At 46.0% G+C, this 25,940-nt stretch overlaps 1 protein-coding gene across 1 annotated transcript; it reads right to left on the minus strand.

Annotated features, from left to right (window-relative positions):
* On the minus strand, positions 291-4,742 carry LOC8065973 (alpha-humulene synthase). The gene is made up of 7 exons (XM_021462779.1): positions 4,492-4,742; positions 4,072-4,339; positions 3,080-3,452; positions 1,585-1,803; positions 1,317-1,452; positions 931-1,179; positions 291-772 (listed from the first exon to the last, which is right to left on the minus strand). The coding sequence occupies exons 1-7, from the start codon at positions 4,663-4,665 to the stop codon at positions 473-475; spliced, it is 1,719 nt and encodes a 572-aa protein (XP_021318454.1). The 5' UTR covers positions 4,666-4,742; the 3' UTR covers positions 291-472.

The raw sequence follows: 25,940 nt of genomic DNA on the forward strand, positions 1-25,940 counted from the left end.
TTAACACTATAACCTTGGTACAACATATTCAGACACACGTACTAACAAGAGTCTGTATTATACTCTTATTTCAGACGCTTATTGGCTTCTTTGCGCTGACTTTGTCTGTCAACGAGTGACTACAGACACTTCTCCTGAACACGTGTCTGTGATAGTTTATCTCAGACGCCTGTTGACAAGTCGTCTGTAATTTGGCTGGTGAATTTGACCATTTTTTATATAGTGACCCCCAATTGTGGATCTGAGCAACAGAACAAAAAGTCTTTTTTCCTCTTTTAGAAGTGCCTGTGAACCTTCAATAAATTTGATCATTATCAAACCTATTATAATTATTCCTTATGCATTACTGGTGCTACATATTACCATTCATACATGTGTACATTTATCACATGCATACTGGAACAATATATAAGCTTATTATTAATACAACACAGCAGGGCACCTGATCGTGTGATTATAAACTGTTATGTAGCTAGATCAGAGGCACTTGCTTGAGGAATAGTGTGGTGACAAGGTCTTTGAGGTCTTCACCAGAGGTGTAGGCGTCCCTGCCGTGGACGTAAATGATCTCAGTAGCCCTTGCTATGTTGACCACCAGCTGCGCTGCTGGCAATAGTGTGTGATCTATATCCATGATTTCCTGGTTTAATATTCTCCACCTATTCTCTAGAAGTGCTGCTATTGCTTTCACAGCCTCTTCCCCAGTTACGCCTTTCTCTACCATGTAGGTCTCCACGGCGCTAGGCATATCCTGCTTCTTACGCTTTCCCAACTGCATATGTGTGTATGAGGTTTGTATATATGGTGAGTATACATGCATAGCTTGCTGAAATTAATGTATAGTAGTACGTTCTGTACTTGATCAAGGTTTGTTCGCTTGTCTGAAAAGGAATGGCTAAAGTATTGTTCGCTGATTGTACGAGTATGTACCTTGTAAGAAGACAAATCGTTGAGGAGGCGAGTGACATGTGCACTAGCACGGACCATTTCGGGTACAGTGCTCACCCATTCGAATGCTTCCTGGGTTGCCTCATCACCATAGCCCATCAATGTCATGATTGTAAGCATCGGCAGACCAGACGTCATGATTGACAAGTCCTCATGTTCCTTCAAGCTTGGCGAGTACTTCTTGCTGGACCAGATGGCCTCTTGAAGGTAATTTTGGGTGAACAACTTGTACTGCACATACAATAATTGAAATATTGCTACATATTATTTACCTTATATATATATATATATATATATATATATATATATATATATATATATATATATAGTTGAATATATATGCATCTAGTTAAGTTCTGTACACATACAGCCTCTTTTGCGTAAACCATGCGGTACTTCTTGTTTGGTTCCAAAATATCCTCAAACTCGTTGAAGTTTCTAAGGGTTTTGATATACAACATGCTTAGATATTCAGGTAGAATAGAAGCCTCACTTTCATCCCATCTGTTTGTAAACAAATATGGTACCTCATTCATGAGTGATGATTAACAAAAGGTGTGTCTTGTTGAGAAGAACACAGAGTCAAAGCTAAATCTAGCCCATAAATAAGAAAGATGATTATTAATTATGTCCTACCTCTGCATAGCTTCTTGGAGCTTGTGGCATTCCTCTAGAGTGGCATGAGCATCAAATGTGTCATCCAATGGTGAGGCCATTCCAAATGCCTTGGCAAAAAACATACGTGCCAGTGAGTACTCTTCTTCATGCAACACCCCAGAGGTCCAAAAGTAGTTCTCCACCAAACGGTCTCGAGCATACGGTAACTTCACAGTGTCATAAAGGTCCCTCCACCATCTACATTCCAAAGTTGCAAATTAATTTTGTGGACATCTTTTCACAAAATCTTTCTATTATGATCTGCTTCGCAACTTGCAACAATGTACTATATTATTGCTAACACATTATACTATATTATCTGTTGCATGTTCTGCGGTAGATTAAATCTTATATCCATAGAAAATGATATCATTGTCGGCATATACATTAGTAGAAATCACTCAAAAGGAATAAAATATGCGATAACACATACATTTATATATATTTATCCAAACCATGTTGTCATGCCTACTTTATATTGATGATTACATCTACGTGTTATGTTGTTTTACTAGATGCTAATGTTATTCTAATGTGATACACAACAATGACTGTTTTTACATCCAAAAATTTTCTTGTTAAAACTGTAAGTTGTGGGCCCACCCATCTATGTGCTACATTGTTTTACTGGGTGCAAAAATAATTTGAATATGACACACAATAATAATAACACCTTCTATATCAAAAAGTTTTGCTGCTAAAATGAAACACCACTGGAATAATTTGAACTATCTTCAATATCAACATGTTTGCCACTGAACATCTTTCTTTCCTTAAGTGTCTATTTAGTGCTTGAATATTCGATTTTCGGTTATATTGAAGAATAGACCACTAAATTGGATAGTATCTTAGTGATAAAGATATAACAATAATGCCACAATTCCAATATCAACAAGACTTCCCCACAGATCCTTTTAGAAAACTCTAGGATGTAAGATGGTATTGTTTTGTAACATTTTTGGGCACTAGTGTTTTATACTTTAGGATTCAGGTACACCATGTATATCATCTCAATTGACAACTTCTGCAAATACCTACCATCTGCTAACAATGTGGTTGGGAGGCAATATGGAAAGTGGTTGGATTAGTTCTCTTCCTAAAACCACCTCGAACATGTAAGCATATGGACATGGCCCTTTAGAATTCTAGCCTTCAGAATTTATCCTCAAATATAAGGCATTCTAGAAGACAGAAACCCATTTTGCATTAAAATACTTTCCATTTATCAAGTAATCACCACTAATTATGTTGATGGTAGCATCTTATTAGGAAATAAAGTGAGGGCACATGCGTATTTTGTGTTCTCTCTTAATCTTTCCTAAAATTTCTAGAATGCACTATATTAAAGGATAGAGGGGAGTATGTACATGTTTCATGTTTGTTTCCATATATATTGATGAACTAGGATAAACATTGATATCAAAGTCCAAAAATGTTTAGCGTATATACAGAGTTTTGTTATATGAATACTTACATTGATAGATCCTTGAGCTCCCTAAGGTGAAGGGCTCTAACAAGGATAAAGTTTAGCCTAGCAAGCTCAAGTATTAGGCTGTCGTGTGCCTCTTCATGCTCATACTCTGTAATATAATGCATGGTTTCAAGCCGTCTTGTGAACCGCGGGAGGGCAATGTCGAGAGCACGAGAGATTTGCTTTGATATTGGTGACCTGACCTTGCTTTTGATGCCCTCAAGTTGGCCCCTCGTAAAGACGATGGCCTCATCGAGAACCACCTCACCTGGTACGGCCATGTGAGCTGCATTGTACAAGCTCAACAGGCCCCTAGGGTCACTGCAAAGGCTTGAGCTGAAACTGCCTGTGTCATCTCTGAACTTGTCGAACACATCTGTGTGTACATTGATTCAAAACCACATGTAATTAATTAAAGTGCATACATATACTCCTTCCGTTCCTAAATAACTATCGTTCTCGCTTCCCAAGAAATAACTTTGACTATCTTTATATAAAAATATTAATAGTTATGATATGCAATTAATATCATTAGATGAATCGTTGAAATTATTTTCATAATAAATTTATTTGGAGATACAAATATTGCATGTACTTTCTACAAATCTAGTCAAAAAACTAAAGTTATTTAGAGACAAAAGGAGTATCTTATAGCAGGTGTGTCGTCTCATGTTTGAAACTCAATTATTATTCATCCCATAAGGACCGATTGCAGACAACTACACAACAGTATTAACTATAAAAGTAAAAAAATATAGCAAATAATTACTTTCACAACTAGAATACATCAGCCTTAGGAAATAATTACTGCAAAAATACATGATATAAGACTGATGTACTCTGAAATGAAAGTTCCAAAGATTGCACATTGATTGTAATTTCGGTTTACTTGCATAGAGTTCAATTCCTATGTGACCAAAACTTAAAAATAAAAACCGAACATGCATTTACGGGTGGGATGAGCTTAGCGTAGTACCCTTAATTAATATAATTACCTGCAGATACCCAGATCCCATGCTGCCGAAGTAGGCGAAACCGAAGTGCGACAATGTGTAGGCTGTTAGACTCTGGCTCCTCTGCCCGGATTCGATCTAATGCAGCCCCGATCACCTCACGGAAGTGGTTGTCTAAGCCAAGACGTTCAAGCGTGTCGACATAGGTCACCAAATCAGCTACATCTAGGGCATCGAAGCTGGCATTGAACACCTGATGTACTTGCCCCTTGAGCTGCTCCGACCTCTCCCTCATCCGTTCCTCTGATCCCTGCATGAATGGAGATAATACCCATTAACGTATAATAACACAAACATAACAAATGAGGAGAAAAATTATTTAAAACTAGTGGTGAACTATAATTTAATAAATGTGCATGCATATGCTTGGTCTTATATGATCAGCGTATGCTAGCTGCATGCCTGCGAGACAGGAGGGACATAGGTGACGAAGAAATCACCCCATACAGAGGGCGCAAATTCCTTGTCGCCTGTGTCGGCTCCAACGGCCGGAGCCTGCAGTGTGCTGCTCTGACCGCTGTTGTTGATCATCGGCTGGCCGTTCATAACAGCAGCAACCTTGCTGCTCGGGGCCATGTCAATGGTGATGCAACTTGCTATATGACACTCACACTCTACAGCTGGTTGTGGTTTATTACTCGTAACAATGGGTGCTGAAGTGATGTGGCTACTACAATGGTACGTCCATCCCTATTTATAGGCCAACCTAGTGATTTGGTGTGGTAGTTGTGTAATAAGAAATTATGACCTGCTGCATGGTGCTTGCAGCGACGACATGGCAAGGAAATTAAGGTCGATCCGTTCCATAATTGGCGTTAGGTATAGCTGATAATTAAGATTCCATTGCAAATATATATATATATATATATATATATATAATATGCACGTGAATCACACCAGAGCACAGGATAGGATAGATGGACACTGTAGCTGAGCAGCCTAACGTACGACCATGACAGCAATATATGATCACTGTGCTGCTTATGGCCACTAAAAGGTGTTTTGTTTTAGGAATTAAAAACGTCTCATCGAAGATATTTAGTAAAGCAGGGGTAGGGGTCCAGAAAAAAATGAGTTTATTTATTCAGAGAGATAACTATTATATATGAATATATATTGCGAACTAGCGTAGCTCAGCTAGTTGGGTGTGGAACATGTCCACTCGTATTTATGTCTCGATTTGACATGAGTGTTCACATTTTCTAGATTTATTTTAATATTTAATTGCGTTATTTTTTAGCAGTAGACGACGTACCCATCAACAACGACACGTCTTTGCTGACTTTGTCAACGTTGAGATTTACCACTCCAACTCGTTCGGAGTGGCTTATAGGGGTAGGATGTGCCTACGTGGGAATGAGTATGCACTCGTGCATATGAGCATCTGCCTTTGTAACTGGGTTTAGCAAGAAAATGTATTTTAATATATTATTTCAGGACCCACCACGATCAGACAAGGACATGTGTGCACACAGGGTGGTTGTCCACACGTATTCTATTTTATTTCCTTGTGCTTTTCTATGCATAGAGCACCCACTCGTCATGATATAATATTGTACAATACACGCTGTATTTAAGCTTTCCTTGTGCTTTTCTTCATCGTCACCATTGGTCTAAACCTTTTCTATTTATTATGCAAAGTATTATATCCTAATTACATGTCACGTTTATAACGCTGCGAAGCTACAAAAATGGTGGGCAGATCTAGAGGTTGGTGTAAAACATAAAAACGTTACATGTACCAAATGGCTGCTATACACATCGAAAACGTGATGTAAAACATCATAAAATTAAGTATAGTAGCCATGAACATAAACATATGATTTGGGACCGGCAATGGAATGCTTGTATAGATAAGAATAATTGAATAAATATCTGATGTCAAAATGTAATTCCATATATGAGGTTTTAACTAAATCTATACCTCATAATAAATTGTGAAAATTTCAGTTTGCCTAGATTTCTATTCACCTAAAAGTGTCCATATAGAACTTGAGAGAAACGGTACGATACGGCTTACCTGTCATCCCACGCCCCATCATCTACACTTGGGCCAAAACGATTCCAAGCCTGTTGAGCCAATCAATGGACCGAATTTGTTTGGGCATTGGCTGAATTTAGGGCTATGAACTTGGAGTTAGACGACGATCTCCTCAAAAAAAAAACCCTTTGATTACTCAAAAAAAGGAAATGGATATGTGTAGTGCCCATATCGCATAGCTGTTATCAGCTGGCCGTTCGACATAAACAGTACCATTTTTTGCCTTTCTAATTTTTAGAAAAATTTTATATCTTTTTTATTTGGATTACTTAAAGACGAATAATCTCTTTATATTAGGATTAGAATTAGGATTCTTAGCTATTAAGGTTGCCCTATATAGTGTCAATATAAATCTGGAATCAAACTCTCGAATTAGAATTTCTATTTAGCTTCCTCAAAAGATTGAAGTAATCTATTTATATTAGGATTATGACTTTTCCTAGCTATTAAGGTTACCATATATAGGAACTATATAAAACATGAATCAAACTCCATATCATGTTAGACAAGAGCTATTTTATAACTCGTATAAGCACGAGTTATATATAAGTTCGGACAAAAAAAACTCTGTATTGTTCGGTAGTTAGAGGGAGACAGACAAAAACTGAATTTCTGGTGAATTAAAATTTTTACAATTATATATTAGAGAAAGGTTAGGTAACAGAGATATAGATATAGATTTGATAGCTTTTTTTTCTCCCATTGGAACCCACAGGCATTTTTGCTAGTATTGACTAACGTACGACCATGGCAGGACGGTTTAGGTAAATAAGGGCACTCGTTCAAATCTGACGCTGCTTATTGCCACTAATGATATTTATATTTCTAGATTTATTTTAGGATTTAGACCTATTTTTTCAGTGGTTGAGTTCCATTAACAACGAGACGTCTTTGGTGACTTCGTCAATCTCGAGATTTACCAATCTAAGTATCTAACTTAGTTGTTCGGAGATACTTATAGGGGTAAGATGTGCGTACGTGTGTTCATGGAGTGAGTGTGCACTAGTACATATTAACGGCTGCGTTTGTAACTAGGTATGACAAGAAATAGTATTAGTATATTATCTTCATGACTCACCATGATCAGACAAGGACATGTGTGTGCACACGGGGTGGTTGTCCACACGTGTTCTTTTTTATTTCCTTGTGCTTTTCTATGTGTACAGCACCTATTCATCTCGATAATACTATATAATACACATTGTATTTAAGCTTTCCTTGTGCTTTTCTTCATCATCATCATTGGTCTAAACCTTTTGTATTTATTATGCTATCCTAATTACATGTCACGTTTATAACGCTGCAAAGCTACAAAAATGTCACTCATCACGTTTATAAAAATGTTACAGGTACCAAATGGCTAGTATATTATATATATACATCCACAACGTGATGTAAAGCATCATAAAATTATATATAGTAGCCATGAACATAAACATATATATGATTTGGCACCGGCAATGTAATGCTTGTATAGATAAAAAAACTGAATAAATATTTGCTGTTAAAATATAATTCCATATGGGATTTTAACAAAAATGTTGATTTTAACTGAATAAACATTTATGCATGTACGTAGACCTATTGTGAAGTTAAGAGTGGCGAAGGGCGTGTTCCACACGCACACGTGCGTTGAGCCGAGGTGAGGCATGAGCGTTAGTGTGACTGTGACATGATGCAGTGCGGGGTGGGCTAGTTTTGCCACTTAGGTCTTTTGATGGTGTCGTCAAATGAACAGTTAATATAGAAGCTCTATACGGGTAGTTCGTGAGAACCACCTGTGGAAATCGCGGTTCAATTATATAGGGAAGGCCCGTCTCTATTGAAGTGGCAAGTCATGCATTTTTTGCATAAAATCGCGTGCTATGCGACCGGTGGGATTTGAACCCGTGACCTCCCCTTGGCGCATAGCCTCCTCTACCACTCCATCTGTCACTCACTTGTATCTATATTAGAGTTTCACCACATATTATAGAAGCTCTATACGGGTAGTTTGTGAGAACCGCATGTGGAAATCACGGTTCAGTTATGTAGGGAAGATATTATAGAAGCTCTATACGGGTAGTTCGTGAGAACCGCCTGTGGAAATCGCGGTTCAGTTATGTAGGGAAGCCCCACTAGCTAGCCGTCCGTCCGTCTCCGTTGAAGAGGCAAGTCGTGCATTTTTCACATAAAATCGTGCGCTACGCGACCGGTGGGATTTGAACCCGTGACCTCCCCTTCGCGCATGGCCTCCTCTACCACTCCTCTCGTCACTCACTTGTGTCTATATTAGTGTTTCCTCACATATTATCCTAAATCGAGCATACATTGATTGTTTGAGGCTGTAAACGGATTTAAATAAAAACATTGTCAACTACAAAGTTTTATAACTTTTCAAGATCTACAACTTTTATATTGGTAGTTTCTCCATCCAAGGTCATTTATAAAATTTGAATTTTAAATTTGACAAATTCGAATATAGTTTCTTATGACAAGATGATTTCAAATGAAAAAATTATCAACTATAAAGTTTTATAACTTTTCGAGATCTATAACTTTTTATTTTGGTGGGTTTTTCATATGAGGTCATTTGAAAAACTAAAAAAAATCAATTTCAAAATGTTTATATAGGTGGTTTTCTTACGAAACCGCCACAAGAAATCTGATTTTTAGTGACAGTTTCTTAAGAAAACTACCTGTAGAAATATATAATTTCTACAGGCGGTTTTGTTACGAAAACCATCTATGCAAATCTATTTTCACTGGCGGTTCACTTAAGAGAACCGTCGGTGGAATTGCACCATTTGTACTGGTGGTTTTCTTATGAAGCCAAGGCCGAGTCTGCGCGTTTGCAGGAGAAGCGGGCCACCGCCGCTGGCGCACTCGATCCTCATCAATGCTGATAGAAACGGGTGATTTCTCCCTAGTGGCAGTTTTGGCATTTCCACCGGCCTCGTTGCGAGCGTAGACATGGTTTCTCAGGGGAGAAACGATCTCTTCAGTTTGCACTCTCTCCCTTCATTAATTCTACTGCCACATCAGCAAAATGGTGAGTTGGCAATGCAATTAATAGAGATAGAAACTGCTCATTAATTGTCATTGGGACTGCCCTTAGGGCACTCACAATGCTGACTCTATCATAGAGTCTAAAGTTATTTATTACCTCGAACAATGTGGACTTAGAGTCTAAATAAGACTTGGAGTCTTATTTTTTCTACCTCTTTCTTCAATAAATATGCCGCCACATCAGCAAAATACCATAAATAATATGTAATTAATTGTCTTAGACTCTGTTATAGAGTCTTGTATTGTGAGTGCCCTTAGTATGTTTATGGGCGCAACAGTGACAAGAACACAAGTGCACATTCTTGTTCTCATAAATCTTTCGTTAATTTTGCCTGAATTTGCCTAAATTCTAACACACGCTCAAGCTGGGTCCCTCCTGCGTGAGATTTTTATGGTATATCTGTCAGATTGCCCAAAAACTGGCTGTTCTTTGTCACGTATAAGTGCAACAATGGATATCCAATTCTTGAAACCAAATAGGCTTACTTTTGCAGAATTGCTCCAGATCGACCGCGGTCAATGACACGGCAAAAAATAGTTTTCTTGCGCTTTTCAGTTCGTTGCTTTCAAAGATTAGCAGGTTCCGCAGAAATTAGATGAACATATAGATACATCATACTCAAGGTTAATGGCTTTAAATGTATAGAATGCTAAGAATTTTGCAAGACCATTATCACGCAGTTTAATGTATTTTGATGCTGAGAATATATGCTCATGAATTGTTTCTACTTGTTTTTGTTGTAGCAGTTTTGCAGGAGCAGCAGCAGATTGATGCTCCAGCGCACACACTGCCAAGCTCCAGGTTAGACTCTGAATTATTTTATCTACGCACTGTATAGAAATATATGTAGTGGGATATACTGTTAGAAAGTGCATATTGGAAGTTGCTTGTTTGGCTTCTGTTGTAGGTGTAGTCAGTTGAAACTGAAACTGTGCAGGTTTTTCTATCCTCGTTTTTTGCTTTTTGGTACTCTAGTATGTGTGCATAGTGCCATAGTTCCTAAGAAAAAAGATTAATATGGGGATGTCAACGATTTTTGCGGATAGACTCACTTGCTATTATTAATATTATTAATATAATTATTCCACTATGGTTTCAGTATGTATGATTAGATGGTCATTTGCTGTCGACAATTTTCATTTCCATCAGGAAAGCAGATCATCGGAACCTGACAATTATTTTTTTCTAGACTGAAGGGCTTTGCTACATAGAAATTCAGTGGGCAGCTTGTGTTCTCATTTTTTGATATATATATAGAAAGAATATTCTTTATACTTCTACAAGTTTTGTTCCACAAGGATGAAACCTTGCTGATGCAAGTTTTGTTTTATACTTTCGTATGTTTTGTTCAAACAAGGATGAACCTTGCAAAGATGGGCCGTGCAATATAGGCAAACTCAGTGGGGTGAAGATTCAATGTTTTTTTATAGATTAGAGTAGATTATTGTTGTTTTGAGGCAAAGTTAGTTTGTGCCAATTTACTTATATTTGTAACTGTTGGTGCTATTTGTGAACTTCATAATTTATCAACATGGATTGATTGTTCTATAATTGTCATTTGAAGAATCTAGCCATGTGTGTCGTGTGCAATATGATCTCTTCATTGAATTTTTCATGCAATATAAATGGTTCAAGTTAAATCTGAGATTATTATATGGATTTCAATATATAGTATTTTCCTACCGGTTCCTTTACATTTCCCTGTCGGTTGATCCACATTTCCCTATCGGTTCATTTATATTTTTCTATAGGTTTATAAACATTTTCCTGTCAGTTTCTGGCGGTGTTTTAGTACCGCCAGAAAAACTGATTGTTCTATTTTTCCTGTCGTTTTTTTCTATACCGACAGGGAATTTTGAGTTTCCAGCAGTGCTGGGTCCATTTGGGTTGGCACGTGGAACACATGCTGCCATGCATGCACCACGATGATAAGGAAGGTGGTCTCATCACTGCTACATGTTCAGGCATTACCATCAGTCGAGAAGGACCTGTTGCACAGGTTCCCGAGCCGGTACGGCCTCCAGGACTAAAGGGTTTAGGGCACCGGACCTAAAGCTCCCCCTTTAAAACCGGCCGGTGTTAAAGGGTCCTGCCAGGGCTGCCACATAGTGTTGATGCAAAAGCTGATCTGCAAACACAAAGGGCTAATACCCGATTTCAAATGTTAAGGCGTGCCAGCCGATTTGACCTTACTATCGGCAAAGGTGATAACTCGAATACTTTGGTCCCGACAACAGCGATGCGCCCGGATGCCACGGCCAAGAGGTATTCACACGGAACTCGAGAATACGCCGAGCTTAAGTCGACGAACTCCTAAGAACTCGTAATAAAAAGAAAAATATGACGAAGTCGTCAAAAAAGTAGATGCTGGAATATGAGTAAAAACTTGTGTATGATTGATTGATAGATTCTTCATTACAAGGCCCCAAGGTCTACATTTATACCCTGCTCAAAGAGCCACAATCAGACACGACTAGGACTCGAATTCCAAATTAAACAGAATCCGTATACAAAATGACTTAAATAACTAAGGAAAACACAAAACTATCCTCCCATGACAAACTGGGACACCACCATAGACCAATCGGCAACCTTCAGGTTCTCCTTCCGAATCATCGGCAGACTCCCCATCGTAGCCATCGGCAAAGGCTAACGCTGACCATCGGCATGAACACGTCACCACCCATGGACTTAGTCACATTCAGCTGTCCCTTCATCGGCAACCACCCTCATCGGCAACTCTCCTGCATACCAGTTACTGTTGCCCTATCTTGCCGATCTACACTCTACCGATCCTGGGTACGTGTCTAAAAACGGTGTCAACACATGCCCCCCAATTTCGGAGTATAAAATCATTAATGCTCCGAAATTCTCTGCAATAATTATGCCTTTCCGCAATTAATCCTCTCAATTTGGTAACCGACCGTTGAAGCCGAACAACTCTGGCCCGATTCTTCCGTAGATTCCTCGAATTCCTCAACCTCCCGAACTGGACATCTCCACCATATTCGCCCATCGGCAATATTACTGTTAGAAGAAGCTGCCGATGGACCGACTAGGAAATCCCGCACAGTGAAATATCTCCAGATTATGACCGCTTCCTGTCAAATCACCTGCGCAATCCCTTGATTACCGTGCAAACAGTTACCATATCCACCTGAGTACCCTCGGATTTCACGGATGGATAGACAAAATCCTATCGAATTTTGACTACCCCAAGATTAGCCCAAGTTCGTCTCGTTACTTGAGGATCAAACTAATGACATTTGAATATGACAGGATTAAGAGGTTTGCAACCATGAAAGTTGAGTTTATATATTTCCTCAATTATTCCATAATACTCGACCACATCTCTACCAGCCGTAAAAACTCTAGTACTTGTGGTTTTTCGATTGGGCTGACTCTGCTTGTAGCTTATTGTGCAAAAGCGATATCCATTCACGTCATAACCAGTGAATGATTTGACCCTATAGGCAAAGCAATTGGAAACTTGTCATTGAACTAGTTCATTGAGAACTTACCGCACGTACGACTGCACTTCATCAATGTTGGTCAACACATATAGCATGATACTACGCCACTCTTTAGGTTTCAAGTTCTTGGTGGTCGATGCACTTGCGCTTCCGAGTTGCCCTCGAAAAAGGCTGAGGCTGGATTCATTTTGCTAGCATTGTAATGAGGTGGCGAATTATGCATGCTGGGAAGGTTCTCACCATAGTATGTTTTTGTAAAGTTGACACCTCCTTCAGGATGAATGCCTCTACCATTGAAGCCTCAATTTTGCCTTTACTTTCACATTTTTCTAAAGAACCTTTAGACACCTCTCGATTGGATAGCACCAATGGGCCTGCGCAGGATCAAAGAAGCCGAGTGGAAAATCATATGGGAGGTGCAAAATCAAATGCTGCATCGGATTAAAGAAGTCGGGTGGAAAGATCTTCTCTAACTTGCAGAGCAACACTGGTGCCACTTTTTCCAAGTCTTCAATCATGGTGTGAGATAACTCCTTGGCACAAAGCTGGCGGAAGAAATAGCTCAACTCTGTTAGCACTAGCCAGACATGCTCATGGACATAGCCTTGAACCATCACCGGAAGAAGCCGCTCAATCCACATGTGATAGTCATGACTCTTCATCCCTAAGACTCGTAGAGTAGATAAGTTCACTTCCCTTCTCAGATTCATTGCACACCCTTCAGGGAACATTAAAATCTAGATCCATTCAAGTACTTCCTTTGTGGCCTGCTCAAGACAAATTCAGCCCTAGGCCTTCTCCATGTCTTGCGTGCTCTAGGAGGCTGCATCTCTTGATTTGGTCTATCACATAACATTGTTAGGTCCACTCTAGCCTTAGGGTTGTCCTTTGACTTCTCAGAAATGTCCATGATTATTGTCCAAAGTGCTTCAGCAACATTCTTCTCGATGTGCATTACATCAATGTTATGTGGAAGGAGAAGGTCATCAAAATAGGGGAGCCTCTCCAAGCCCGACTTATGCGTCCACATATGTTGCACACCATATCCCACAAAACCATCTTCATCTTCCTTGACCATGAGAGCATCTATCTGAGTATGAACCTCAACGGCAGTCATCTTCTACAGTGTAGGGTCTGTCACTACGACATCTTTAGTGAAGTTCTTAGTGTCTCTTATGAATGCATGGTCAAGGAGGAATTGTCGATGTTTGCCGAACGATGAATACTTGTCACCCTTCTCAACCAAATGAACTGCAAAGTTGCCTTACATACTATCGACGAAAGCTAGTCGGCAGTCTACCTTGGGGTATACCCACGGTAGTAGTTTATCGGCAGACGGTGCGCAAACTACGAACTCGATGGTGACGCAAGACATGGACAAGCTTTTTATCCAGGTTCGGCCGCCGAGTTGGCGTAATACCTACGTCCTGCGTCTGGTTGTATTGATTTGTGTTGAGAGAATCATGATGTCCTAGGGGGGTCCCTTGCCTCTCCTTATATAGTTCGGAGGGCAAGGTTACAGATCCGGAAACTAATCCTAGTCGGTTACAACTGCCATAGATAGTTCGATATCAATTCCTATTCTAACCGACTAGAATCCTGCTTGATCTCCACGTCTCGTTTCCTTGCGTGAAACTCCGAGCTGTCGGATCAATCCTTGAACTTGTCTCGTAATGGGCCAAGCCTCCTGGCCCAAGTCTGGCCGTAAGGGTATAGGGGTTTATACCCCCACAGCTAGTCCGCGAGCACTATGTATTGTGAAGTAATACGCCGTCTTGAGCTTCTTCGACCAATGAAACTTGACGTCTTCAATCTGCATGAAAATTGCCCAAATAATTGCAACGGTATTTTCACCAAATCTAAAGATATTTGATCAACATCATCATCGAAGAAGCCAATTGTTCGAAGAATGCATGGTGCTCTTGAGAAAAAATATTTCTTTTTCGGTGAAGTGTGCGCACTTTACTTTTCTGAAAAGTACAGACCTTCAAAAAAGCAAGCAAGTTCACCGCAAGGTGAAGTGTGCCCACTTAGTCCCCGAACCTGGTAGGAGGTGACGTAGACACGTGGTGCCAGGGTCAAAAGAAAAATCCTCAAAGTAATTTTGAATGTGAGATGCATCGCCAGATGCATCGTACCGATGTAGTCCCCGAGCTTGCTGGAAGGTGAAGTATGAACCTTGTAGCAAGGTCTAAAAAATTAAAATTATCCAGTCCCCGAGCATCTTATACTCGTTTACTACCGGATAGACTTATCAATTTGGCGAGCTAGTCAACCAGTCCCCGGGTGTACAATGCTCGGAGATCGGTACAACCCGCAGATTCCCGAACTAGCAGACTGGGCGACCAGTCCCCGAGCATCAAGCGCTTGGTGGTCGGTGCAGTCCCTGAATTCCTGAGCTAACAGACTGGGCGACCAGTCCCCAAGCATCAAGTGCTCGGTGGTCGGTGCAGTCCCTGAATTTCCAAGTTGATAGACTGGACGACCAGTCCCCGAGCATCAAGTGCTTGGTGGTCGGTGCAGTCCCCGGATTGGTGAGTTGACAAACTGGACGACCAGTCCCCGAGCATACAGTGCTCGGTGGTCGGTGCAGTCCCCGGATTGTTGACTCTCTACCAATTTTTGTCTGTTTATTTTGAAAAAATCTTACCACACAAATGATTGACGTGACGAGACCTCCTGACGTAATGTCAGATGGTTGCGTGAAAAGTTGCGCCTGGTAACTGTGCGGCCGCCCTTTGCGCGGTTTGAGAAAAGGAAACCATCAATTTGTACGAAAACGCCGCTGCATTAATTGCTGATAATTATTGAAAACCGAAGCGCCGCGTCCGCCATTGGGCCCGCCCACTTCCCAAGAATGTGGGAAGTGGGAGGGGTGGAGTAGTGGTTTATAAAATCCTGACAGTTACCCCCGCATTGCTTACCCTGCCATTGCCTTCAAGCTTTCCGCTCTTGCCTTCTACAATCACCTGCACCCTCCTAGCTCGCAACCACTCCCGCATCTCCAATGGCGAAGAGCGACTCCAAGAAGAGGGCCGAGCTGATGGCCAAGGAATGGAAGAAATCCCGCAGCACTGCGAAGTCCCTCGGTGACCTCGTCGATATGGGTCTACTGCACAGCCCAGAGCTTGGCGGCTGGAGGGCGCCAGAGGGGGAGAGCTACCCCGACCCCCGCGCCGGTGAGATCGTAGTGTTCGAAGATTTTCTTAAGAGGGGTTTTGGAGTTCCTGTCCATCCTTTTCTTCAGGGGCTTCTCTTGTACTATGAGATCGGGATTTGCAATCTGCACCCGAACTCAATCCTTCTCATCTCCACCTTCATTCATCTGTGCGAGGCCTATGTTGGCATAGAGCCGCACTTCGATCTTTTTCGCTATCTTTTCTGTTTAAGGAAGAAGGGAGCGGTTGGAGGCTCCAAGATTGCAGGTGGAGTATACCTCAATCTTCGTGACGGGATGAAGAACCGGTACCTAAGCTGCCCATGGAACACTTCCCTCACCGAATGGTACAGGAAGTGGTTCTACGTCAAGGAAGAGCCGGGCAGCTCCACGTTCTGCGACGTGGGGTACATCCCCGAGAAGAGGGTCAGTTGGACCAACCGCCCTGAGTTCACCGGCCAAGTAGCGGATCTGATGAAGCTGATTGACTGGTCGCGATTGGACGAGCTAGGGGTGGTCGGCAACTTCGTTTGTCGTCGGGTGATGCCCTGTCAGAAGAGGGTGCACTCGGCGTACGAGTACGCTCGAAGCCAAGACCTGACCAGGATGACGCCTGAGATCTTGGAGAAGGCGGAGGTGCAGCAGTTGTTGAACGAGCTGTTCAACTTTGCTGACGGGAGCTTCATCCGTGGCAGTGATCGGGTGCAGGCTTTCAAGCTGGGGCGACCAGCCCCAAAGGTAAAGTTATTTACCGATTTTGCCTCCTTAGCTTTTGTTCTTTCCAGCTGCTAACTTGTCTTTGTTATTTTTGCAGATCGGAGACGTTGATCGGTGCACAGTGTATGTATCACTGGCACCTGGAATGGAAAATCCCACAGGGGAGGATCCGCCGGAGGAGGACGCTGCTCGGTGTGCTCGGTACACCAGCAGTGAGGAGGAGCAAGCCCATCCCGCCCCGACCACCGAGGACAGGGTGGCTGGGAAGAGGCCATTGGCAGCAGATCCTTTACCTGCGCCGACGCTGCCGGCAGAGAGCAGCCAGGCGCCAAAGCGCCGTCGGCTCGTCCGGATCACCGACGATGACGATGAGGAGGAGGAGGCCGCACCGTCGTTGGTCCGAAGGCCTCGTAGCCGTGCGGACAATGCGCCGGCTACCACTGATCGGGTGGCCAACGACCCTCCTGCACCGCGCGTCGCAGAAACGGGGGCGCAGGCGCCGACCGGCAGGGCTAGGAGGAGGTTCACCGCAGCCCACCGTCGATCAGACCTGTAAGTGTTCAAGTTACGTACTGCGGCGTTTTTCTTTTTTTTGCTGTTGAAAATGCCGCTTTGTTGTTTAGCGCAGCGTCGGACGTCAACCCCAACCAAGTCGCGGAGCAGAGGACGGCCGAGCCTGCTGCCGCCGTTGAAGACGCCGCGCCATAGGGCACAGAGCAGCCTGCGGCGACGGCCGCTGCTACAGGCGCCGAGGGGCAATCTGCCCCGACGAATGCCACGGCAAGCACTCCGCCGAGGGATGAAGAGGCAGCGAGGACCCCTCCCCCGAGTACTGTTGCGGAGGAGGAAGGCAGGGTCCCGACCCCTCCGGCCGGAGAGGGGGGGTCCCAACACCGCCCCGAGCAGGGGCCTCTTCGCCCGTGGGCTCCCCTCGCCTGGACCAGGGGCCAGTGATGCCCACGACCGCGGCCAGAGGTAGTGCGGCAAACGAGGAGCCCCAAGTGGCCTCTGACGACGACGTGGAGGAGGTCCTGGGTCGTCCCCGTGACGGCCGCCAGCACGTCTACGTGTGGCGCCAATGCGGGGACCACTTTATTGGTCACGAGGAGCTCGCGGAGACGGAAGAGGCTGCGAGGGTGGAACGCGCAGCCAAGCGTCTCGTGGATGAGGTCAAGGTAGGTGGTCTGTGTACTGCTCGATAATTATGTGTAGTGCTCCTGTGTTCAACATATGTGCTTCCTTGCAGGGCGCGATGAAAACGGCGAAGTACCGGAAACGGTGCTTCGACCAAATCGAGGGCATTATGGCCGAGAACAAGGCGTTATCCACGGAGGTGGACCGGCTGCGGTTCGAAGTTGGCGAGAAGGTGGCCGAGATGAGTGCTCAGGAAGAGCGCCGTCTCGAGCTTACTCGACGTTTAGCCGATCAGTATCGGCAGAGGACAGGTCAGTTATGCACTCCGAGCATATGCATATAGTCTTGTGATTAGATCTGTCTGACTAGGAAAGTGTTCTTGTAGACTTGGAGGAGGAGGTTGCGCGCCTCCGACAAGAGAAAGAGCAGCTCGGGCAAGAGCTTGCCGGGGCACTGGAGGCCGGGCGCCGAGCAGGGGAGGAGCTAGGCCAGAGGGACCGGGAGTTGACTGGTAATAATCGTGCCGCCCTCGTTATTTGCCGCTTTCGTTATGCTTGGACTAACCTCTTGCTTGTTTTTGTAGTGCTCAAGGTGAATACCAAGAAGCACTTAGACGAGCTGGTCAAGGATCGGGACTCCTGGAAGACTAATTGTATTAGACTTTGGAAAGGAGTAGCCCCGGTCCTAGATTTGATCAGCCCCGAGCTCCCAGAATGCCAGCCCCGCGCGTCGAGACTGACGCCAGTCGAAAAGGCGCAATGGGAATGGGATTGGCTCCAGCAGTTCGTGAAGGACGCTGGGGAGTTCGCTGGCGCGCATGTCCTTAGCATGGTGCGCGCCCACTACCCCCTGGTCGACTTGTCCAGGCTGGAGAAGGGGTACCCCAAGGAAGTCGGCCCGCAGGAGGCGGACGAGCTCCGGGCCGGTCTGCTGGACTTGTCGTCGACGGTGATCGGCGACATCAATCTATGCGGGACGGCCACTCCCCCCGACCAGCCGGGTTCAGACAGGTCGGCCAAGGAGTTGTCGGGGGCGTCTATTGCCGGAGATGGGCGGTCGACGCCTGCGGTCTCGACCAGCCAGGCGCCGGTGGCCCCGACCCTTTCGTCCGGGCAGCAAGGCCAGGCGGGTGATCAGCCCGAGTAGTAGGCCAGTAGGATAGTCTATAGGAGTAGACTAGTGACCGCCCGTCAGGGTGTTTATTGTAAACTTTGTATGTAAAGTTTGTAATAAAGTTTGATTTTGCCATGGCCATTATTTTGAGCGCTATAAAGTTATCTGGGTGGTGTATCACTGTGTTTGATTGATAATCGTTAAGAATTTCCGTCGCAGAGGACATTATTGTTCTCGTCGAAAGCTCTGCGTGTAAACAAAGAATAGCCAAAAAGGAAAACTTTTATTATTGCCAATTACAAGAAACTTACAAGCAAAAGTTATTGGAACTTATGGATAAAAACGGCGCAGTTTGTCTATGTGCCAAGAGTTAGGCACGCGTGTCCCGTCTGGATGCGCCAGTCTATAGGATGTGGGACGTGTGACTTCGGCGACCACAAAGGGTCCTTCCCAGGGAGTGGACAGCTTGTGCATTCCTTCCTGGTTCGTTTTCCACCTGAGTACTAGATCACCGACCACGAAGGAACGGTCCTTGACATTCCTGTTGTGGTACCGTCTGATGGCTGCAAGATACCTTGCTGTTCGAAGGCATGAATTTAGACGCTTTTCTTCCATGCAGTTGATTTCGAGCTCCCTGGTGTTGTCGGCCATTGACTGGTCGAAGTTTTCAACTCTTGGAGACCCGAAGGTTATATCAGACGGCAGCACTGCCTCGGTGCCGTAAACCATGAAATAGGGAGACACCCCGGTGTTCCGACTAGACTGTGTTCGGAGACCCCAGACCGTGGCCGGCAACTCTTTCATCCATCGACCAGGTGCTCTGTCATTCTCGGTGTACAACCTTTTCTTGAGGGCGTCAATGATCATCCCGTTCGCACGCTCGACTTGGCCATTTGCTCGTGGATGAGCTACTGACACGTATTTTATGACTATGCCTCTGTCATCGCAGAAGTCCCAAAATGTGGTGCCAGTGAACTGAGTACCCAGGTCGGTAATTATACAATTTGGGATCCCGAATCTGTGTATGATTTGATTGAGGAACTCCACAGCCTTCTCGGAGGTTGCTTTGACCAGTGGCATGTATTCAATCCATTTTGAGAACTTGTCGATTAATACGAAAACGAACTTGAAGTTGCCTGGGGCCGGTTTAAATGGCCCGATCATGTCGAGCCCCCAGTAGGCGAAAGGCCAGGACGACGGGATAGTTTGAATCTCATGAGCAGGTACGTGGGTCCTTTTGGCGAAGAACTGACATCCCTCGCAATGTCGGACCAGTTTTTCTGCGTCGGTGACCGCGGTTGGCCAGTAAAAACCTGCTCGGAAAGCCTTCCCGACCAGCGTTCTGGAGGCAGCGTGGTTGCCGCAGGATCCGGCATGTATGTCGTCGAGGAGCTTGATGCCATCGTCTTGTGATATGCATTTGAGCAGCACTTCAGAACTTGCATTTTTTCGCATAAGTTTGTCGTCCACCAGTATGTAATTCTTTGATCGTCGAATGAGGCGCTCGTTCTCTGTTTTATCCTGAAATCCTGACCCGCCCGATATATATCTGATGAACGGGGTGCGCCAATCACGGCTACTGGTTGTCGGAGTAGCGACGTCTACGATCATTGCCTCAGTAGGTTGCTTTTCGACCAGGCCTGAGCCCACACTTGGCTCATGGATGTCCTGGACGAAAACACCTCGCGGGATCTAGGCCCTAGATGACCCTAACTTTGACAACGCATCCGCTGCTTGGTTCTTATCCCGGACCACGTGGATGTATTCTATGCCGTAGAAGTTGGCTTCCCATTTGTGAATTTCTTTGCAGTAGAGATCCATCTTCTCGTGGGTTGCGTCCCATTCCTTATTAATCTGGTTAATGACTAAAGCGGAGTCGCCATAGACGTAGAGGCGTTTGACTCCCAGCTCAATGGCTAGTCGTATGCCGTGCAGGTATGCTTCATACTCGGCGACGTTGTTTGATGCCGGAAACAGGATCCTAAGGACGTAACGCAGCTTGTCCTTGTTAGGCGACACGAAAAGTATCCCAGCGCCGGCGCCGTTGATGTTTAAGGACCCGTCGAAGAACATTGACCAGTGGTCGGAGACGTCGGAAACGGGAGGCTCGTTGAGATCCGTCCACTCTACGATGAAATCGACGAGGGCCTGAGACTCGAATGTGGTACGGCTCTGAAAATCTAGAGAAAATGGGCATAATTCCATTGCCCATTTTACGATTCTACCGTTGGCGTCTTTATTGCGTAGAATATCCCCAAGGGGAAAGCTAGTGGTTACCAAGACCCGATGGCCGTCGAAGTAGTGCTTTAGCTTTCTCGATGTTATTAGAATTGTGTATATGAGCTTCTGTATTTGCGGGTATCTGGCCTTAGACTCGTTTAAGACTTCGCTTATGAAATAAACGGGTCTCTGGACCTTGTAGACGTGGCCTGGCTCGTCTCGCTCGACCACTATTGCTGTGGAGACGACCCTGTCGGTTGCTGCGATGTAAAGAAGTAGGTCTTCGTTGGGCTGAGGCGCTGTGAGAACAGGTGGCGAGGTGAGAAAAGTCTTGAGCTGGGTGAACGCAGCGTCAGCTTCCTCTGTCCAGGAGAATTTTTCTGACGCCTTCAAGAGTTTGAAGAAGGGGAGGCCTTTTTCTCCTAGTCTGGAGATAAAGCGACTAAGGGCGGCCATACATCCGGTAAGCTTCTGAATGTCCTTGACATTCTTAGGTGGTCGCATATCGAGCACTGCTTTGACTTTTGAGGGATTCGGTCGTATGTCGTCGCGGCTGACGACGTTGCCGAGTAGTAGACCGGAGGGGACCCCAAAGATGCACTTTTTAGGATTGAGCTTCCACTTATATTTGTTTAGCGCCTTGAAGGTTCGGTCTAAGTTGTCGATTAGGGTGCTTGCGTCCCTTGTTTTGACGACAACGTCGTCTACATAAGCCTCGACGAGGTCATCACGAATCTCGTCGTGGAGGCATTGCTGGATGGCCCTTTGATATGTGGCCCCAGCGTTTTTGAGTCCGAAGGACATGGTGGTGTAGCAGTATGCGCCGAAAGGAGTGATGAAAGACGTTTTGATCTGATCGTCTTCCTTTATTGAGATCTGGTGATAACCACAGTAGCAGTCTAGAAAAGAGAGGAGTTCGCATCCGGCCGTTGAGTCGACCACCTCGTCGATGCGAGGGAGACCAAAAGGATCTTTAGGACAGTGTTTATTGAGATCAGTGTAATCAACGCACATTCTCCATTCATTATTCTTTTTTCGTACAAGAACCGGATTGGCAAGCCAATCGGGATGATACACTTCTTTTATGAATCCGGCTGCTAGAAGCCGTGTTATTTCTGTCCTAATAGCCTCCTTTTTGTCACGAGCGAACCGTCGTAGCTTTTGCTTGATGGGTCTTGCGGTCTTCGAGACATTTAAGGAGTGCTCGATCAGGTTTCGTGGGACGCCGGGCATGTCTGCGGGTTTCCATGCGAAAACGCTTACGTTGTCCCTTAGAAACCTCACGAGCGCGTCTTTCTATTTCGGGTCCAGGTCGGCCCCGATGAGGGCCGTCTTCTCGGGACTGCCCTCGACCAGCTGTACTTCCTTGTACTCCTTGGATTTTGAATTCTTCCTGGCGGTCTCCTGCTCGGGTAGTCGGAGCTGGTCGGGGGGTAGCTGTGCAGCTTGGGTTGCTGTTTCTGCCATGCGAATTGAGAGATCAATTGCTTCACTGATCTTGAAGCTCTCCTCCTCGCAAGTATATGCAGTGTAGACATTGCCTCTGACGGTTAGGACGCCCTTCTCCGTAGGCTTTTTGAGGACCAGGTATGAGTAATGCGGGACTGCCATGAATTTTGTCAGCGATGGTCGGCCCAGTATAGCGTGGTAAGTCCCATCAAAGTCGGCGACCACAAAGTTGACGAACTCTGTTCAGAAGTGGTCGGACGTGCCGAATTGGACAGGCAATGTTATCTGTCCAAGGGGCACTGAACTCTGACCAGGCAGGACTCCCCAGAATTGAGCATCGTAGGGTTTTAGCTGTGCCAGAGATATCTTGAGAGCGGGAAGGCTGTTACGGAAGAGGATGTCAATGGAGCTTCCTCCGTCAACGAGCACCCGCTCGAATCTGATGTTGTTGATGCAAGGGTCCAAGATTAGAGGGAAGCGACCTGGCTCTGGGATAGCGGCCCACTGATCCTTCCTGCTGAAGGAGATTTCCCTGTGTGACCACGGGGGGAATTTCGGATCCGCGATCAGGCCGTCCGAGCTGTCTATGTTGAGGCAGGCTCTTTTTAGGAGCTTTCTTTCTCGCTTAGATTCGATGGAGACCTTGCCCCCGAAGATGGAGTGGACCACGTCGGTGGGACTGACATATTGGTGTCGTGGGTCCCTATCTTGATCCTCGTCCTTGTCTTCGTGGTCGCGCCCGTCTTGTTTCGCATTTTTCTTGGCGGAGTCGTCTTGGGCAGCCCGCCGCGTATAGATGTTTTTGAGGACGCGGCACTCTTCCATGGTATGGTTGGACTTTGGATGCAGTTGGCACGGTCCCTTCAACGTTTTGTTGTAGTCTTCTTGGTAGTCCCGCCGCCCGTTGGGGCGCTTGACTGTATTCACTTCGTGATCATGGTCGCAGGGGCGTTTTCCTCTGAAATCGTCGCGATTGTCGCGCCGCTTGTCCCAACCTTCCCTGTGATCGCGGTTATCGGGGCGGCGGTGGTTCCTGTTGTCGAAGCGACCGCGACTATCATCTCGCCGAGGAGGCTGGTCGGGACCTCTCGCATCGTCCCGGATGAGTTTTTCTGCGTCGTCGGCGTCGGCGTAATTTTTAGCCGTGGCGAGGAGCTCGGCCATCGTTGTTGGCCTTTTGCGCAACAGCTTGTTTCTCAGTGCTTCATGGAAGCGCAGCCCCTTGATGAAAGCAGATATGGCCTCGTCGTGGGAAATCTTTGGGATCTTAAGGCGCATATCCGAGAATCGTCGGATGTAATCGCGCAGAGGCTCGTTTTTCCTGTCCCTTATCCTTTCGAGGTCGTACTTGTTCCCGGGCTGCTCGCATGTGGCGATGAAGTTGTCGATGAAAGCCTGGCGTAGCTCTTCCCAAGAGTCGAAAGAGTCCTCGGGCAGGCCAAGGAGCCACTGGTGACCAGCCTGGTCGAGGACTACTGTGAAGTAGTTGGCCATGACGTGCTCGTCTCCTGCTGCTGATCGGACGGCGATCTCGTAAAGAGTGATCTAGTTTTCTGGATTTTCCTTGCCGTCGTATTTTTTGAGTTTCTCGAGCTTGAAATTGCGGGGCCATACGACCTGGCGGAGGTGTGAAGAGAACTGCCTCAGGCTCGGGGGGCCGTGTGTTGCATCGTATTCAATACGACACAGGTTTTCGTAGACTGGTCTCTCCGTGGCACGCCTGTTGATGCGGTCTCGGGCGTCTTTGGGAGGGATGTTGTATCGAAGATCCCTGTGCTGGTTTACTTCCTGACCACGCCCGTGATTCTGCTCGCGATGGCCGCCAGCATCCCGACCGTCATCGCCACGCCGTGAGTCTTTTCGATGATTGTTGGGGGAACGGTTGCGGTGGTGCCCGCTAGGCTGTGGTGAGGTCCGGCTGCGATGGGTCTGGTCGGAGGAGGCCTCTGTATAGGAGACGGCTTGGACTCTTTTGAGCAGAGTGGCTGTTTGTCCCATCGCGGCGATCAGATATGCTCGAACGCTGGATCGGACGCCCTGGCACTCGGGAGTATCAGGGAGTCGATCTAAATTAGCCATGGCGACAGCCACATTGGCGCTTGGCGTTTTGTAGACTCGCTGATCCCCGACCATGTCAAAAGCGTCGCTGAGATTATGCGGCGGGAGTTGGCGTTCCTCATCCGCGCGTCGTCGGGCGCGGTCGGCGTTGCGCTGCTCGCGGAGCTGCCTCTGCTCGTCTGTTTCTCCATCAACGGCCGGCTCGTCGGCGCTGACGTTGAAAACGATGTCTCCTCGCTAGGGTGGGAAGACCGGAAAACGAGAGAAACCCGGAGGATATGGAGGCAAATCCAGGTCGTAGTCCTCGTCCTCGGAGTTTATGACTTCAGTGGGAATGGAACCAGTGCTCGAATTTGTGCTGGAAGCCTGGCCGTCCCGTAGTTCTCGGACCGTCACTATGTTGACGCAGTGATGAGCTGGTCGACCGTTCCACTTTAGCAGCCAACCCGCCTCGTTGAAAAGGGATTGGACGTGCCGTGAGTAGAGAGAGGCCGAGTTGTTCAGACCGCAAGGATACCCTTCCTCCGGATCAGCCTTGATCTTGACGGACCGTCCCGAGGGGGTGGAGGTTATCGTCAGAGTTGTCCCCAGCTGTTCGTGTGTGACGACACGAGTTGGCCGGTAGGAGTTGAAAAAAATCCGTTGGTGCGGCTTGATCAGGTCGACGTAAGATCCCATCTACTAGTTGGGAAGCTTCGAGAAGCTTGGAATCAGCGCGATCAAGTGCTCGGAGAATATCCGAGCCGTCGATCTTCTTTCCCTTGTAGCGCGGGAGCGGTGGTCGGGTGCTCGGTGCCAGCATCCGTGTGGTCGGAACCGACACCGCCGCCATCCCAGATTGGATCTGGGTTCCTTCCGAAACCGTGGTCGCGAGACCACCGCCGTGCGTCGTCCACGTGATCTGGCCGACGGTGAGCGTGAGGCCTTCACGCACGGCCGCGGAAGCTGGAACGATGACCATCTTGTTCGCCGGAGAAGTTGTACGCACACCCTCTACCTGGCGCGCCACTGTCGACGAAAGCTAGTCGGCAGTCTACCTTGGGGTATACCCACGGTAGTAGTTTATAGGCAGACGGTGCGCAAACTACGAACTCGATGGTGACGCAAGACACGGACAAGCTTTTTATCCAGGTTCGGCCGCCGAGTTGGCATAATACCTACGTCCTGCGTCTGGTTGTATTGATTTGTGTTGAGAGAATCATGATGTCCTAGGGGGGTCCCTTGCCTCTCCTTATATAGTTCGGAGGGCAAGGTTACAGATCTGGAAACTAATCCTAGTCAGTTACAACTGCAATAGATAGTTCGATATCAATTCCTATTCTAACCGACTAGAATCCTGCTTGATCTCCACGTCTCGTTTCCTTGCGCGAAACTCCGAGCTGTCGGATCAAGCCTTGAACTTGTCTCGTAGTGGGCCAAGCCTCCTGGCCCAAGTCTGGC

The sequence above is a fragment of the Sorghum bicolor genome, chromosome 6 (genome assembly GCF_000003195.3).
Source record: "Sorghum bicolor cultivar BTx623 chromosome 6, Sorghum_bicolor_NCBIv3, whole genome shotgun sequence".
NCBI lineage: Eukaryota > Viridiplantae > Streptophyta > Magnoliopsida > Poales > Poaceae > Sorghum > Sorghum bicolor.

What these genes read in the sequence shown, in the direction of transcription:
- LOC8065973 (XM_021462779.1), bottom strand. Translation starts at nt 4,665, where the DNA reads ATGGCCCCGAGCAGCAAGGTTGCTGCTGTTATGAACGGCCAGCCGATG. An exon ending in TGGGATCTGGGTATCTGCAG is followed by an intron (nt 3,453 to 4,071) that starts GTAATTATATTA and finishes ATGTACACACAG; the next exon opens with ATGTGTTCGACAAGTTCAGA. An exon ending in TGGTTTACGCAAAAGAGGCT is followed by an intron (nt 1,180 to 1,316) that starts GTATGTGTACAG and finishes TTGTATGTGCAG; the next exon opens with TACAAGTTGTTCACCCAAAA.